This window comes from Acomys russatus, chromosome 27 (genome assembly GCF_903995435.1).
Source record: "Acomys russatus chromosome 27, mAcoRus1.1, whole genome shotgun sequence".
NCBI lineage: Eukaryota > Metazoa > Chordata > Mammalia > Rodentia > Muridae > Acomys > Acomys russatus.
Window position 1 is genome coordinate 13,056,310 of NC_067163.1, and position 17,062 is coordinate 13,073,371.

Sequence of the window (17,062 nt, forward strand, 5' to 3'; positions counted from 1 at the left end):
AAGTCAGTCACTCACCCAGCATACTCAACATCACATGCACCAACGACTACGAGGATGCTCACCAAAGGGTACTTAAAAGAAGCCAGCTAACCTGTGATGAGGGACTCATCTGCCATGGTATTGCCTTCTAGGACTTTCCCATCCACTGGGAACTTGCCCCCAGGGACAACCTTGATGATATCACCTCGCTGCACCAGCTCCATGGGCACTTGCTCCTCTCTGCAGCAGAAGACACGCAAGTAGCATCCCCCTCAACTATAATCAAACTGGGTTCTAGACTCTGACTACTGGACCTTTTACAGCTAGCCCCTATGGATCTACGTTTCATAGCCCCCTGTGTCTGAGGGTCCTAGAACCAGAGTTCACAGATATTGGGGGATGATTACATTTGCTTTACACTGAGCAATGGATGAGGCTAAGGCTCCAAAGGAGAGACTACAGTTGATATCAGAATCTCACTGCCATGCCAAGGGCTATAGACTTTATCCTAACAGAGCAGGGAGTTGCTGAGGATTTGCTACATAGCAATAAAGACATATTGGTACAATGTAGACCTTTTGAAAGGTTTTCCACTGGTTCAAATGTGGAAAAGTATCTAGCAGGCAATGCAGGCATAGGGCAGTGCTTCAGGGTAATCACTACATGACCTGAACAACATCACTGACTGCATGACGGTCACTTTCTGTTATTACGTAGGGGATAATAAAAAGATCCCAACGCACCTGAGGATTACGTTGTCCTCACTGAGGGTCACAACTGTGGCTTCTGTGGCTTGGAGCGACATGAGTTTTGCAAGAGCTTCTGAAGTTTTGCTCTAGGAAATAACCATAACAAGAGCTGACTGCCCAAACCCAGACTGACACGTACAAGCATGGTGTCAAAGGTGGCTGGGACAAGAAACACAGCCACACCACTATGGCAGCCATGCATGTCAGGCCACAAGGAAAACCCGGCTCAGTGCTGCCAAAGCAGAGCATGGAACTCCATTTCAGATGAAAACAATGCCAGTCTTCCCGATGGCCATTCTCTTTTCCCTTTCAATATAATTTCCTTGCCCTGTTTCACTGGCTCCATTGCAGAGTACTAACCATCACCCAGGCCTGGGGTGGAGGCGTGGATTCCTACGCTAACTACAACCCATTAGGCACTAAGAGACCATGCCAGCTCTGGTGTAAAGTTCAGCGCTTGTTCTACTACACAATTACCCGAACAAAGGCTTTACTAATTAGCCAGATTAACTGGGATTTCAGAAGGAACAAACCAACTGGGAGATTAGTGACTGCAGCAGCCCCTAATTACATGGAGGTTCAGATTCCTCTGTGCCATTCTCCATAGTGTGTGTAATTAGTAATTGCAGACAGAGGCAGACTCAGATTACCCAAGGAATAGTTTTGTTTTTGTTTTTTTTAAACCTGAAGCTGTAGCTACCTTCGCCACGTGCTCCAGCCACCTCCCCAGGGCGATGAACACGAAAAGCATGGGGGGCGTGTCAAAGAAGGTCACGGGGCTCTTCTCCGCCTTCTCAGCGACTGCAACCACCAGGATGACCAGGGAGTATGCATAGGCGATGGTTGTGGCCAGTACGATGAGCACGTCCATGTTGGCTGACTTGTGTCTCAGAGACTTGTAGGCTTGTACATAGAAGTACCATCCTCCCAGGAACTGAATGAAAGGAAGGGGAGGGTTGGACAAGGAGGGAGGGAGACGGAGCCTCAGGGTGATGACTGGTCTAGGCTCATGTACATATGTGACAGCACTCCTTTCTGGGTGCCTGACAGTGATGACACACACACACTTTCTCACTGAAAGTACTACTGGCCACAGAAATGGATGACGAAGAATACGAGACTTTTGGAACGCAGGCACACCATGTAAAAGCCTGTAATAATAGAATGGTGGCAGCGATGACGGCTCACTTATATTGTGAATGGTCTCAAAAGAGAAGGTACATCAATGACACAAAATATGTCCATGATTCAAATTTAAAAGCCAGGATCCATTAGTGTTCTCATGTGACCCCCACTTGCATTAACAAGCATTTGTATCTGTATTAGATGAGCATGCATAAACATACATACATGCATACAGGGAGAGAGAAAGAGAGAGAGAGGAGGGAGGGAAGGAGATGGAAAGGAGGGAAAGGAGGGAGAGGAGAGATGTTTGCTCTACGCAGGGGAGCTAAGAGAGATGCATGCCTAACTCCTAAACTATGGCAGCCACACTAGGAAACAGGGCTAGGCCAGAGGAAGCTGTAATCCGTCAGTGTGCTGAGTTACTTACAATAAAGACAAAGCACATTTTCAATTAAAAAGAAAAATACCAAAATGGCTCAGCCTACAAATGGTTACCTCTAAATAGTCCTAGTTTAGATGTTAAAATGTACACATGCAGACATTCTCTATGCAAATGCATGCGTGCATGCGCAGCAGGTGTCTCATGAAGCCTGCCTGTGTTAAGTGATAAATTTACCCAAAGAGAAAGACACTGACTTTGCCCTTTAGGATAGAACATCAAGGACGCATGAGTTCTAGGGATGTTCTTCTGAAAACTCTAACAAAGGTAAACTAAATTAAGTAATAAGCAAATCAGGAGAATGGGGGCTCCAGGTGTGACCAAGCGATGATGACACACACACACACACACACACACACACACACACACACACACCAGCAGTAGACAGGCTTGCTATGCTTACAAGGAGAGGGTGGCTGTTCTGGCAAATTTCAATCATTTGCAGTTTCCCATGAAGCCGACAGTGAAACCAGGCCGTTCTTAGTTCCCACATTTGCAGCCCCCCTCTAAACTGTCCTCTCTCTAGGTCATAAGACAGAAATAACAGCAGCAGCTCCGCAGAGGTGAGGCAGCACTGTTGTAAGAAGTACCACCGGCACCAAGCTAAGGGGCTGTGGACACAGCCAAAGAGCAGAGATCTGTTAGCTGAGCCTGGGCACAAAGGGTAGGCAGAGGTGTGCCCAGCTTCCCAATACATACTTGGACGAAGGTACACAAGATGAAGAAGACGAGATTTAGAACGGATAGTCCTGGGATGATGTTGTGGTCCAGAACCATCGTCTCATGCGGTTTATTGCTGGGGATTAACATGTAGATCATCAAGCCCATGACAGGGATGCCGAACACCAGGCTACACAGGAAAGATTTTTTCCACCTGGAAGGCAAAAGTCAGCAGCACAGGCCCATCAAAACCACATGGCAGTGGGATGAGATTAGACTTAAGATGGACTAAAACAAAAGTGAGGCCCACCCGACACTACCGGTAATCTGAAGGGCCAGACAGTACCAGAAGAGCGTTTGGGCTCGGCTCAGCCTTTACGTAACTGGTCACCACCAATTTATAGGTGCAGCAGCTGGGGCCCAAAGAGGTTAACACTTAGTTATAGCTGCCTAGGGTTCTTTATAGTCTTACCCAGATGCCCCTCAATGCAAGAGATGGTAAATAGTATTTAATCAGTATAAACCTCTTCAATATTCTTTTTTTTTTTTTTTTTTTTTTTGAGTTTTCGAGACAGTGTTTCTCTATCTTATCTTGGCTGTCCTGGACTCACTTTATAGACCAGGCTGACCTTGAACTCAGTGATCTGCCTGCCTCTGCCTCCCGAGTGCTGGGATTAAAGGCATGTGCCACCACCACCCGGCCAACATTCTATTTTTAAACAACTACTTAAATAAGAATATAAGATTAGCCAGACATGGTGGTGTATGCCTTTAATCCCAGCACTCGGGAGGCAGAAGCAGGTGGACATCTGTGAGTTCAAGGCCAGCCTGGTCTACAGAGTGAGTTCCAGACAGCCAAGGCTACAAAGAGAAACACTGTCTTGAAAAAACAAAAACCAATAGTGTAAGTTTAATGAGTCTTGAGGCTGGAGAGATGGCTCAGAGGTTAAGAGCACTGACTGCTCTTCCAAAGGTCGAGTTCAATTCCCAGCAACCACATAATGACTGACACCATTTATAATGAGACTTGTTGCCATCTTCTGGCATGCAGGAGTAAATTAAACCTGTTTTTTAAAAAAAAAAAAAAAAAAAAAAAAAAAAAAAAGAGCACTGACTGACTGCTCAGAGGACCCAGGTTCAATTCCCAGCACCCACATGGCAGTTTGCAACTATCTCTAACTCCAAAATCTGACACCCTCACACAGACATGCGTGTAGGCAAAACACCAATACACATAAAATAAAAATAAATTATTAAAAAAATAAAGATTAGTGAGTCAGAAGATGACACCTGTGGCTTCACGTGAGCTATGACATGCATGATATTCCAAACACACAGTATGGAACCAGCACTGAAGGTTGTTTTAACTTCTGTATCCTAATGCAGATTATGCAGTCTTGAGTGCTCAGGCTGCTGCCGCCTGAGGCCATCCGACAGGCAGACCTCTAGTTTCCCAAGCCCTCAGCTGCAAGTCCCCTGCATCCCTAGCAAGCCAAATGAATCAAGCTGGAGGCATTGCCGAAGCCCGAGAAGGATCCTCACTGCCTGCAGATGCCTTTAGATTACCATGCTTCTCTGGGTTGCAAATCCTGGGTCCCTTGCTTCCTAGTCTTTCCAGAATTTGCCTAAGCCACTGACGTCATACTTCATCCTCTCTTTCCCAGCAAGGCAAGGGGCCACTCTAAGGCACCGCCCTCTATACAACAGCAGTCTTCAAGTGTGTTCAAAGAGTAAGTGAGCATCCCAGACAAAGAATTAACATCCTAGGCCACCCCTCGCCCATTTTGTCAGGAGATTCTGGGGCTCTGTGCATGCTAAGGATACACTCTCACTGAGCTCCGTGTCCTTCTCTGCACTAGCCATTTTCTTTCCACTTAGCTCTGCAGACTCTTCAGATTTTACTTCTAGTACTTACGAGAATAAATGCTAAATAGGCTGTAAAAGAAAAAGCCAACCTTCCCAACCCCCAACTACAAGTGACTACTTAAAGTAGTTAAAATTAATGAAACTTAATAGTAGTATTGAATAAATAGCCACCAATTACAGGTTACTAAAGTAGTTTAATAGGGGGGAAAAACTCAATTCTACAGTCATTTAAATGCCCTCACATTAGTGGGATACTGGGACGGGCTGGAGAGATGGCTCAGAGGTTAACAGCAGTGGCTGCTCTTCCAGAGGTCCTGAGTTCAATTGCCAACAACCACATGGTGGCTCACAACCATCTATAACGAGATCTGGTGCCCTCTTCTGGCCTGCAGGTGTACATGCAGGCAGAGCACTGTATACATAAATTTTAAAAATCGTTAAAAAGAAAATAATAAAGTACGCAAGCTAGGTAGCGCAGCCGCAGATGCTGCCAATATCCAGAAACATCTACAGACAGCATGGTTTCAGCTGCTGACATCACAAGAGTAAAAGGTGATGGCCCCAGGTTGGAGGCATCACAGACAGCTGGGATACAGGGCCACAGGTGCGCATGACGGCATCTGCATGGGCCACAGTCAGTGGGAAGAGGACAGAGACTTGGGGCTATCGTTCACCTTCTGTGTTCTACCTACTGTTTTATTTCCATCTTGTGGTCCAAGTGATGAGTGTTGGGATTTCTCTGGGCCAGGGAAGCACGAAAGCCAATTTCCTTGTGATGAAAACAGAGAGGTGGGAAGCAAGGGGGAAGGTTCTGGTTAAAATACGCACGGATACAAAGCAGTTCCAGCACTGGGAATTAAAAATCCCAATGTTCCTCTGGTGACCTAAAGCTTTCCTCTCTTGTGACTTTTTTGTCCAAAAAGGCTGCCAAACCCTGTTCAGAGGTTCAGTACGCTGTGCGCTGACTGAACCACCCTGCAGCCATGGCACTGAATGGAAACTCCTCTCCCTACTGTAAGTAAAGGCAGTTGGTACTGTTACACTCACTTCCGCTGACCAGATCCAGATGCCCTGTGGTCTGGCACTTCACCCAAGCACGAGAAGGTGAAGGTCAGAGAGAGCAGGTGTCCCGAGGAAACTCAGTGCAGCGCTGCAGGTCTCTGGGCTTCCAGGCCTAGCGACTTCCTACTGTGTTCAGGGTCTCACTGCTCTGTTGAAGGATGGCTTCCTAGATGTCCTGACAGACTATACCTAACCCTGTGCTCCCTTTTAAGCTCTGCTGCCACCACCTTTATCTGAGCATTGCGTCTTGTTGGCATCATAAACACAGCCCAGGATGCAGGCGCTAAGCACCTCCAAAATGAGGTGTCATGGCAGAAAGGCCCCAAAGGCACTAAAGATAAGTACTCCAATAACTAACCCAGCCTAGCTGAATCAGGAAGAGACGGCCCACAGTCACAAGCCTGGAAGCCAGGCAATGTTCTAATATTCCTCCACAGAGGACAGAGGTCCGGGGGCTGCACCTAATCCCTGAGCAGAATGGAGCTAAGGGCATTAGAAGTCAACACGCACGTGGGACATGTTTGAACACACCCCCCTCCAGAGCTCTCCCCTTCCTGTTCATAGCATCGTGGTGACTCCTTGGCCCCATGGCTGATATGTGCACACGAGTCTCTAGTAGAATGCGGGCTGAGTTGGGAGTGCCAGCTTAGCCTTTGGTGAGCTGGGTAGTATTGAACAAAAACCCAGCTTCTCTGAGGCTCTCTCCTCACTTAATGAACAAGCTGTGAACTTAGTCCACTTGTACAGAAGTAGCAGCAGCATTTCCATATCCAAAAGCTTTGCTGGGCCACACAATAAATACCTCTCTATACACACATGCCCACGGAAGAGAAAATTAAGGTTAAAATGGCATTAAGCTGAGGCAACATTTCACCTCACTAGCAGTCAATCTCACTAGGCTTAATTAACCCTTACCACTGGCTGCTTCGGGCTAATCTTACTTAGTCTGGACTGTCTTGATCCCCTCCAGTCACTGTGGATGCTCACTCTCTTCAGTCCTGGGATAATACAGACATTAAGGAGAAAACGGGAGGTCTGTGGACAGACACAGGGAGCACCGTCTAATGCCAGAATCCTGAGTCTGCACACACTCAGCACAGGCAGAGATAGTATTTTTTAAATGGCAATTGAGCAACTTAACTCTCCACACCAGGTATCTTGTCAAGACTGAGGATTTTCAGGAAATATTTAAAACTAAAATTGATAATGTCTTCTTCTCTTAAAAAAAAAAAAGTGTGTGTGTGTGTGTGTGTATGAAAGTCAAATGATAATGGCTTTTGGGAGTCAGTTCTTGCCTACCGTGGGTTCTAGGGATCAAACTAGAGGTGTCAGGCTCTCACAGAAAGCACCTTCACCTGTTGAGCGCCCTTGCCGGCCCAGCCTCATCTCTTTCTCACATACTCACCAACACTCTGCTAGCCGGCCTCTATCTACTGACCTTCAGTGAATTAAGCACCTCACTTATGACTCAAGCCCATGGCTTGCAGGATGACTTTTTAATCAGCCTTAACTACCTTTCTTCAACAACTATGTATTACTACTTTGTAAAAGTGGTTACAGCAGTTTTCAGGAATTAACTACCTCAATAATCTTTATAATATCACGTGGGCCGATGATTTCAGGATCGAACTTCACATGGGCTTTGCTGGTGGCAAGGGCCACAGAGGCGTACGTGATGCCATTCGTCCTTGTGAGCTTGGATTCTATGTTGTGAACACAGGAAGCACAGGTCATCCCTACGATCTGCAAGACAGGAGGAGAAAAGTCCCAAGACTGAAAGGAGCCTTTCCCCGGTACCTCGGGGACGTGAGTGACAGGTAGCTACTTCCCCTCCAGACGCTGGCCTCCTAAGTCCACGTGCATGATTCTATCTGGATCAGTCCCCCAGTAACTTCAGTGCTTCACCGCAACTCCAGTGTAGGCAATAGCAACCATTTAGGCAGTGGCTGCAGACCAAGGTTTGGCTTTTGGCTAGGAATGGGCTTTTGGGAGACACACTGTGTTGTGCTCTCTCACCAGTAACACTATAGCAATCACTGCATATCAAGTATATATATAGAAGTGCGCCTTCGCAAAATCTTTGAAATTCTTTTTTGTTTTGTTTTGATTTTTTGGTTTTGGGGGTTTTGGTTTTTTGGGGTGGGTTGTTGTTTGGTTTTTTGTTTTTGTTTTTATTTTTGTTTTTTTGAGGTAGGGTTTCTCTGTGTAGCCCTGACTGCCCTGCAACTTGGTCTGTAGACCAGGCTGGCCTCGAACTCAGAGATCTGCCTACCTCTGCCTCCCAAAGTGCTGGGATTAAAGGTGCATGCTACCACCCCCAGCATCTTTGGAGCTCCTAACAGCTACAGTTTCAAGTGTCACTGGTATCTGGTCTGCAGCCTTTATCTGGACCCTCTCCTCTAGTGTCCTGTTGGCGCCAATGGAGACAGTGTTGGTGCCACCTTATCAAGAGACCAGGGCTTAGTAAATGACTGATGGAGGAGGTAGAATATGAGCTGGCCCTAAAGCTCAGAGAGGGTGCTGACAGGTGACAGCAGCACAGCATGAGCTGCTCAGGTGGCCGTCAGCAGCCAGGCCTGGCAGGGCACTGGGTACACAAGGAGGCAAGTCTGCAGCATTGGTTGGATCCACAGCAGGAAGGCTCATGAGCACTCACCTGGAAACTGTTGCTAAGTTGGCAGCTGACTGATGCAAAGCTTTGGGAGGGGTGGCAAACACCAAGACAATGTAATGAGAACTGCACCTCAATGTGTGCAGCAGAACTCCAGAAGAAATAAATACCCAAAGAGCCACGAGAGATCCATTTGGAATTAGGGAGCAAGAAGGGAATTCACCTGTTACTGACACAGCCAACATTCAGCTTGGCATGGTACCCAAGAGCAAGACAAGAAAGGAAAGAGCATCAGGCAGCAGCTCATTTGCACCTAGTGCTGGGTGAACTAACAGGCACTTAACAAGTCTACAGATATTTCACTGTTACTTCTAAGCTCTTTCATTTTGCAATAATCATTTTATTACACACTTGCAACACACTAGGCACTACCTCAGGCACTGAACTGTTCTCAAGAGGCCTAGGAGGAAGGCCTCTCTCTGCCCTGAGGTGCTGACAGGCTTACTAACTTGTACATCCTGCATCGTCTCACACCAGTGAGGGGCAGAGCTGAAGCCTAAACCCTGAAAACCTGGTTCTGCTCTGTGTCTACTCTGAGGCACATCAGTCTGCACAGTGCGGTAAGCTGTAGGAAACCAGGCTAACGAATGTCTCTGCAGCAACTGGGCTGCACAAGTTCCAGCCTGGGGTATATCGTGGCGTCAGAGCACACACAAATACAGACATACGGAAATTCACATAAGATGTTCAACTGCTTGCAGCGGCCAGGCCTTTAATCCCAATACGTGGGAGGCAGAAACAGGCAGCGATCTCTGTGAGTTTGAGGCCAGCCTGGTCTACAGAACAAATTCCAGGCCAGCCAGAACTAAATAGTGAGACCCTGTTGTAAAAAGCAAACAAACAAACAAACAAACAAACAAACAAAAAAACCAAACAGACAGGGCTGCATAGTGAGACCCTGTTTAAAGTGGAAGGGGAGTTGCTAGCTTAAAGAAGACTGTGTAAAAGCACACTGTTTAAAAGAGTCTGCACCTCGTCCGATAGTCTATTTATTTACTTGTGTGTGTTTGTGACTATCGTGATGCACTTCCCAAGGGCCACACGTGGAGGTGAGAGAACAACTAGTGGGAGCAGGTTCTCTCCTCTCACTACGTAGGTTTTAGGGATCAAACATAGGTATCAGTCTTGGGGGTAAACACCCTTACCCACTAGGCTGTTTTATTTATTTTCTGTACATGTATGTATGCATGGCGTGCACGTGTGGGCAGAAAACGGGTTGATGATGTCAGGGCCGTTCCTTGATTGCTTTTCACTTTGTATGTCTCTGACTCTGCTACTCTGACTGTCTCTGTTTCCTTAACCCTGGCATTGCAGAGAGCCGCCAGCCCATTTAACTTTGTGTTAGGGATCTGAACTCTAGTCCTCACTCGAGATGGCATAGTGAGTGAGTGCACTGTTATTTCCCAGTCATCTCTTGACTTAGGCTCTCTGTGCAGTGTCTCAGTGGGCCATGGTTGGATCTAGATCGTTGCATCATGGCTCCTCCCCATCTTGTGACGCCTGCAGTAGCCACTAAATATTAACTCTGACCTTCTGCACACAGCCCCAGAACTAGTACAAAGGGTAGGCTCTGCAGAGAATACCACTTATCAGGAGCTCAATGTACCTCATGCCCTCCATATTTTTTCTTCATTGACTTACCATTAAATGGCAGAGACTAAATATACAAGGAGGCAAAGGCCCCACTTACCTCAGTAAAATAATATTATTCAATTTTGGTGGGGGTAGGGGAGGTCTTTACATCTTCCTTTGTTTATCAAAAGCATTTTCTACAAACATGATTTGAACAGAAGATACAGAAAATACCAGAATTATCTATGGTTTTCAATAACTTATAGACCTGCCACTGTAACAGCAGATACAGAGAGAAAAATACTGTAGGAACAGCTGCTCCCTTAGGAATTCACCCCTACTGTTTTAGGACTCTTGGTCACTCATCTTGCAGACGTTGGTGTGCCTACAAGTCCTCTCGACTTTTGTGTTGCTTCATTTTGCAGAGAAACAAGATGGAATCCAGGGTTTTACGCAGACCAGGCCAAGATCTACATCCTCCAGCCCTTGAGACATCACTGAATGGTGCTTACGACACTGAAGACTTGGGGGCTGTGTCTAGAAATGCCAGCAGGTAACTGGGCTTTAGTCTTAACAAAGCCCGCCCTTTGTGTCTTCTCCACTCTCAACTCCTAAGCTTCACCACCTTTCCCTCTTGACCCTGGCTATACCCAATAGGACGGCTTCTTCTTGTTCTCTGACACAACGAACCCTCCTTCACAAACTGAGCGGGTCAAACAAAACCAAGCATGCTGCCCAGCAGCAACAACAAGGACAGCACCTGTCACAAACGCATCCCACACCCCCCCCCCCATAGCCTGCACTCCTTAGGGCAGCGGTCTTCAACCTTCCTAATGCCGTGACCCTTTAATACAGTTCCTCGTGTTGTGGTGACACCCCCAACCATACAATTATTTTTGTTGCTACTTTATTACTGCAATTTTGCTACTGCTAATGAATCATAATGTAATATTTGTGTTTTCTGATGGACTTAGATGACCCCTGTGAAAGGGTCATTGGACACCAGTCCCACCTCGCCCCCAAAGGGGTCACGATCTACAGGATGAGAGCCGCTGTTCCAGGAGATAGGCACTGTACTTACAATCAGCTCGACGTCACCTTCAGAGGCTGTGTTGTCCTCCATGACTGTTGCTTCAAAGCCCAGGTCCTCGATGAGCTGAGCTATTCCAGGTGGCTGGATGACCTCTGGATTGTACTTGACCTCGGCCTTTCCCGACATCAAGGCCACCAACACAGAGAGAATACCTGGAACCACCGGGTGACAAGCGTGACTCTGGGCATGGCAACTTAGCTAGTACTACTGTCAGTGAGATTCAACCAGGACACCTCCAAAGCAGTGGCTGTGAGATCTGGCTAGCCATGAGCATCACTTGGGGAGCCATGACAACCTTCATGGCTCCTAACACAGACTGGGCAGCTCACTATCTCCCAGGGCAAGTGCCAAATGACGCTTTAGAATGGCTTTTCAGGTTACTCTGACTTACAGTCAGGTCAGAGCTACTTCTCCAGAACAGCCCTTCTTGGACACTAATGGGCACAGGAGCCTTCTGAGGACCTGCTGAATCAGAGTCTGCTTTAATGGGTCTGAGACTCCAGATGCCCATCCCCCAGAGATGCCACGCCTTTAGGAGGTCCATGGTTGCATACACATCAAACTAGGGGTACAGCTGTAGCGATGACAGAAAGGGCATAATTGTCTTCCCCTTTCTGACGTACAAGGGAAAAATTTAAAAATTTCAAACATGGTTTTATTTATTCTTTTCAGGCTTTTAAGGATTTCCAAAACTGAAAAACCTATAGACCATCTGGCTAATACTATTATGTTAGTTTAAGGAGAAGAGTCACATTCAAATAAATAATGAAAGGCATGATGTGCTTTAAAAACTACATCAAAAAAGACAGAAGGGAGGCCAGGTGCAGTGGTGCACGCCTATAATCCCAGCACGTGGGGAGACAGAGGCAGGAGTTTGAGGCTACCCTGCTCAGCCAGGACAGCCAGAGACAGGCTACATGGAAAAAACATCTTGAAAAAGAAAACAAAACTAACAAACAAAAAAGATAAAAAGGAGAAGTTAAAGTCAGGGGCAGAAAAGCAAGCACTGTGAAATTATATTTTATCTGTAGGCAGAACACAGTTGACAGAGGTCCTCCACCTCCATTTAGGACAATGATCCAAGCAAGATTTTTGTTGCACTTAAGAAGCAACAGTACGGGGCTGGAGAGATGGCTCAACGGTTAAGAGCACTGACTGCTCTTCCAGAGGTCATGAGTTCAATTCCCAGCAACCACATCCTCACAACCATCTATAATGTGATCTGATGCCCTCTTCAGCACTGTATACATAATAATAACTAAACAAATCTTTTTTAAAAAAAAAGCAACATTATAAACATCATCTGGAGGACAAACCCAGCAAATGCAGAATTTATAGCTTCAGCAGTCAACAGGACAAAGTGTCTGAAACAGGAGATTCTAAGCACAGGCTGGTGTTTCATTCTCTAGAGAGATTGATGAGACAAAGGTGGGAAACTAATACTGGGAAAAGCTAATTGAGAAATCTCTGCATAGAACATGCCGTGACCACGGCATGCCAGTCATATGGGGACATTAGACAGACATCGACATTATCACACGACGGGCTTGCTGTCAGACTGTCACGGCTACTGATAATACAGTCAATGGAGAGTTGATGCAGGGTATTTCCAAGGCCATCGTGGCTGCTCGGCTTCTTACCAGCATGTCTCTGGAGACTCCGCTCTATGTTAGACACACAGGACGCACAGGTCATGCCTCGGATCTGTACAATGCACTTCTGTGGTGCTGCTGTTCCTGTGGGTGGTGGGGTATCTGACGAGTGGCCAGGATCCCGGTTTGGGGGGAGTCCTCTGGTGTTGGAAGCCATTGTTTGCGCAGACCCTGGTGTATCATCCACAGAATTCCCAGGGCTAGCGTTTCTGAGGTGGTTAATGGGAACGTCTTCTATAAGAAAGTGTGAGAAATAATTAGAAGACAAAAAGTAATTCTGCTTGTCACAACAGGAGGTTCAAGCATGACAATACTCAGACTGAAGGTCCTAGAGACGCGACTGGGGACTGGCATTTCCAACACTGCCTCTCCCTCTTCTATCTTTCAGGTATGACATTTTGTCAGTGACAGCATTGCAAATGCTCCTCCAAGCATGTGTTTTGTGCTGTCATCCTTCTGCTGTCTTTTGGTAAACAGAGTTCTTATGATAATAAAATTGATCTTATTAAATGTTTAGTTCTTTTAATAGATTCTACCTCAACTTAGCAAAAATATTTATGGAATTTTCCTCTAAAAGCACAGGGAGGGAGATCCACATGGATTTAAATACATGAGGAGAGTGCAGGTTAATACCACAGGTCTGCATATGTATATGTGGAGGTACATGTGGGTATACACACATTTAAAGAACAGAGGTTTAAGATAGGCGTCTTCTGTGATTACTCTTTACTTCCTGAGGTAGCATCTCTCATCAGCCCCAGAGCCTGTGATTCAGTGGTCCAGCTAGCCAGTGTGCTCCAGGCAGCCATTGCTTCTACTTTCTGAGTGCTGAGATTACAAGTGGGGCACCAAGCCTGCACAGACTTGTCAGTGCTGGGAACCCGGAACCCAGTTCTCACCTTTGTGTGGCAGGCACTGCACCTGTTAAGCTATCTCCCTGGTCTACCTAGACAGTTTGACAAACTCCAGGCCTATATAATAAACTTCAAGCATTTCTTATGCAACATATAAGGTCAAGACTAATTTCTTTCCAGCTATGATCTTCTTCCATAACCTGAAAAGACCACCATTTTCTCCCCAGAGCCCCAGTGATGAATGAGAGAGTATTTGCACAGAGCTACTCTTGGCTCTGTAATTTCTGCTGATCTTTTCTGTCTATCCACATGCTAGTGCAGCATTGTGTTTTGTTTGCTTTATTAGAATACGATACATAAATCTAAAGGGTAAGTACTTCTCTGGTTCTAAAAGGCCTTCAATTAGCTTCTTGCTGTTACTGTAACAAATTGCCATAAACTTATTAGCTGAAAGACCACAAAGTATTCGGGTATTCTAGTCAGTTACACAACATATAATCAAGGTGGCAGCCCTGTGTCCTTCAAGAGGCTCCACTGGAGAATCTGTTTATTCCCAGGTTCCCAGGCCCATTTCCTCACATTCAAAATTAGCAACCCCAAATGTCTGTTTAGTTGTCACATCAACCTAGTCCAGGCAGGAAAGGATCCCCACTTTTATTGGATGATGGCACATAGCCGGGTACACTTGGATAATTCAGTGTCTTCCTACTTAACGATCCACTGTTTCATGGCATGTATAATGTCTGATTTGGAATTTAAAGTTATACAATCACAGGTTCCCTTGGGGACTGTTTTTTATCTACCATATACACATACACACAGATGAACCAGCCAATGTGTGATGGGCTAAGTAAGGTGCCCCCCCATAGGCTCATGTACTTGCATGTTTAGTCTCCAGCTATGATCTGTCTCAGCAGGACTAGGAGGCAAGGCCTTGTTGAAGGAGGTGTGTCACTGGGACTAGGCTTTAAGGTTTCAAAAGCCCATGCCAGGCCTGGTGTCTGTGGATCAGGATAGAGCTCTCAGCTACTTCTCCAGCGCCATTCCTGTCTCTCGGCCACCAAGACGATAAAATTGAAAGCAAGCCACCAATTAAATGTTTTCTTTTATTCTAAGAGTTGCCTCAGGCATGGTGTCTCTTCACAGCCATAGAACAGCCACTAAGACAAATACCATCCAGACTAATCCAGACGCATGCTCATTGCTCCCTCTGACAGTGAGAAGTGCCCTTAAGTATGTGTGGAAATGGAAAGGACAGGACTTGCCGGCAGACTGCCACAAATGCGGGAGACAGGATGAGTAGTGGCCGCCTGCACTGACAACAGCCTGTGGGTCTCGGCTCCTCTTCTGCATGAGTCTCACACGTCTATCGGGATGTGTCGCTCGTTTTCTGCTACCTGGTAAATATCCCCCACTGATCCAAGGATGTAACAGCTCTTCAGTGTGCAAACAGTACACTCATGAGCTCACTGGAGGTTTAACCTAGATGAAAAAACTGCCCATATAGGATGCCCAGCTAAATGTCAATGTCAGCCTTCTTTACTGTAAATATATCTTCAATTCTCAGATATTTATACAAAAGAACTCATTGAGTAATTATCTGAAATTCAGCTGGGTGTTTATACTTTTATTCATCAGCTCACACACTCTAAGCATCTCTTGGCCTAAGTGAGGACAACTCTCATAGTTCTACCTAATATAAACTCGCTCTTTCTTCCTATGTTTACTCGGTCGAATTCAATTACTCTCAATATGTAGTTCCATGGTCTTTTCTCTCTTGCTGTCAATAACCTGACTGTACCATTAAGAGAGGCAGTCCTACACAACCCAGTTTACATCAAGCCTCTTCAATGAGTTCTTTAGAGTACAGGATTTACTGCTCTGCTATTTTCTTTGTTGACTTTGTTTAAATACACACACACACACACACACACACACACACACACACACACACACACACCACATTCTTTCCAGGGCGTGGAGAACATGGTATGAAAACAAAACAACACTTAGTAGTAGAACAAAGCCTGGGGCCACCGCACTTCATCCACTGCACCTGCTCGGGTTGGGGGTGGCTGTGTACAGAGGGAGTCTTTAAGTACCCTAACAGAGCAGTCTTCTCAAGGACACAGCTCAGGCCTGTGGTCAGAGGATATGGCGTCCAGAGGCCCCAGGGCCCCGGGGCTGCTGGAGCTTTGCCTGGACACTCTGTAAGTAGCTCCCAGTGCCAGCACAGACACACAAAACTGCAGGTTCCAGGCAACAGATTCTGTGGCTACTATGTTCTAGCCCAGTTTACAGATCAGGAAACCAAGGTGTTTGTTACCACGCACAGAACTGTCCCCTCAGCAAATATGCCAGCCAGTTTATAGTCCCCCACTCAGGATCACTTACGCAACAAGATGAGACTCTGCCTTTAAAAAAAAAAAAAAAAAGTAGAGGTGGAGAGGGAGAGAAAGAAAAGAAAGCAAGCTCATCCTTCCCCCATCTTGGGCCTCTCTGGTACCCTGGCTCCATTCCCCATTCCCCCTTCCCCCCACATCCCTCCTGCTCCACTGAAGGCCCTCCCACCTCTGACAAAGGTTGGACTCCTAATTTCCTTGTATACAGAGGACCCACAGCCTCTCCCTTGCTAATCCTGAAAGAAGCTGCTCACCTCTGCTCCCAAGGCCTCTTAAGCTAATGTAAGAGGCTGCCCTCTCCGGCAGCTGCCACCCGGAAATGCTACCTGTGCTCTCGACCCACTTGGTCCATCTCACTCCCTCTTCACCCAGGGATCCTTCCCTCAGATCTACACCCCCAGCTCTGCTATGCTGTCTGTCCATCCATCTGCCAGGATCAGGGAAGAGCTCATCCTGGGCTCTCCTTCCCATCACACACAGTCTTCATCCTGACCCCACACAGTGCCTCTGACCTCTGACCTCTAGCCTCCTGTTGCACTGTTGGGTCAAGAAGCCGACTCTGACCCTGCTCAGGGCACTCTGCATTCCTCTAAAGTTCCCCCAAACCTGCAGCTTCATTGCCCAGGGTACTCCGACACCCTCGGAGCCTTCCTTCCTTATCTCCCACTTCCCACCACACACGGACCTGGGAAAAAAAACCTAGCCCGGACTCACACAGATCAAGCTGCACTTTAACTCCTCCGCTGCCTCCTACCACAAGGGAGCTCTCAGATGGTCTTTCGCATACAGCAGGCCCACAACTAGTGCAGGCCGTGAGCACGTGGTACATAGACACCTTGTATGTCACTATAGTGCTGGGTAGAGCAGGGGTGGCCTGATAATGGGCCACCTCAAAATGGGACCCCTTCTTTGTGAGCCCTGCCACACGCGCCCTTCAT

General features: G+C 46.7%; 1 protein-coding gene across 2 annotated transcripts in view; it reads right to left on the bottom strand.

Moving 5' to 3' along the window:
- Atp7b (ATPase copper transporting beta) overlaps nucleotides 1-17,062 on the bottom strand; it is a 69,984-nt gene that overhangs the window by 13,846 nt on the left and 39,076 nt on the right. For both annotated transcript variants that reach the window (XM_051169585.1, XM_051169584.1), the window contains exons 3-10: nucleotides 12,857-13,102; nucleotides 11,205-11,368; nucleotides 7,462-7,623; nucleotides 5,511-5,587; nucleotides 2,992-3,166; nucleotides 1,429-1,662; nucleotides 723-814; nucleotides 92-219 (exon numbers count right to left, since the gene is read on the bottom strand). In XM_051169585.1, coding sequence (XP_051025542.1) covers nucleotides 92-219; nucleotides 723-814; nucleotides 1,429-1,662; nucleotides 2,992-3,166; nucleotides 5,511-5,587; nucleotides 7,462-7,623; nucleotides 11,205-11,368; nucleotides 12,857-13,102 — 1,278 coding nt within the window. The remainder of the gene's footprint in view (nucleotides 1-91; nucleotides 220-722; nucleotides 815-1,428; nucleotides 1,663-2,991; nucleotides 3,167-5,510; nucleotides 5,588-7,461; nucleotides 7,624-11,204; nucleotides 11,369-12,856; nucleotides 13,103-17,062) is intronic.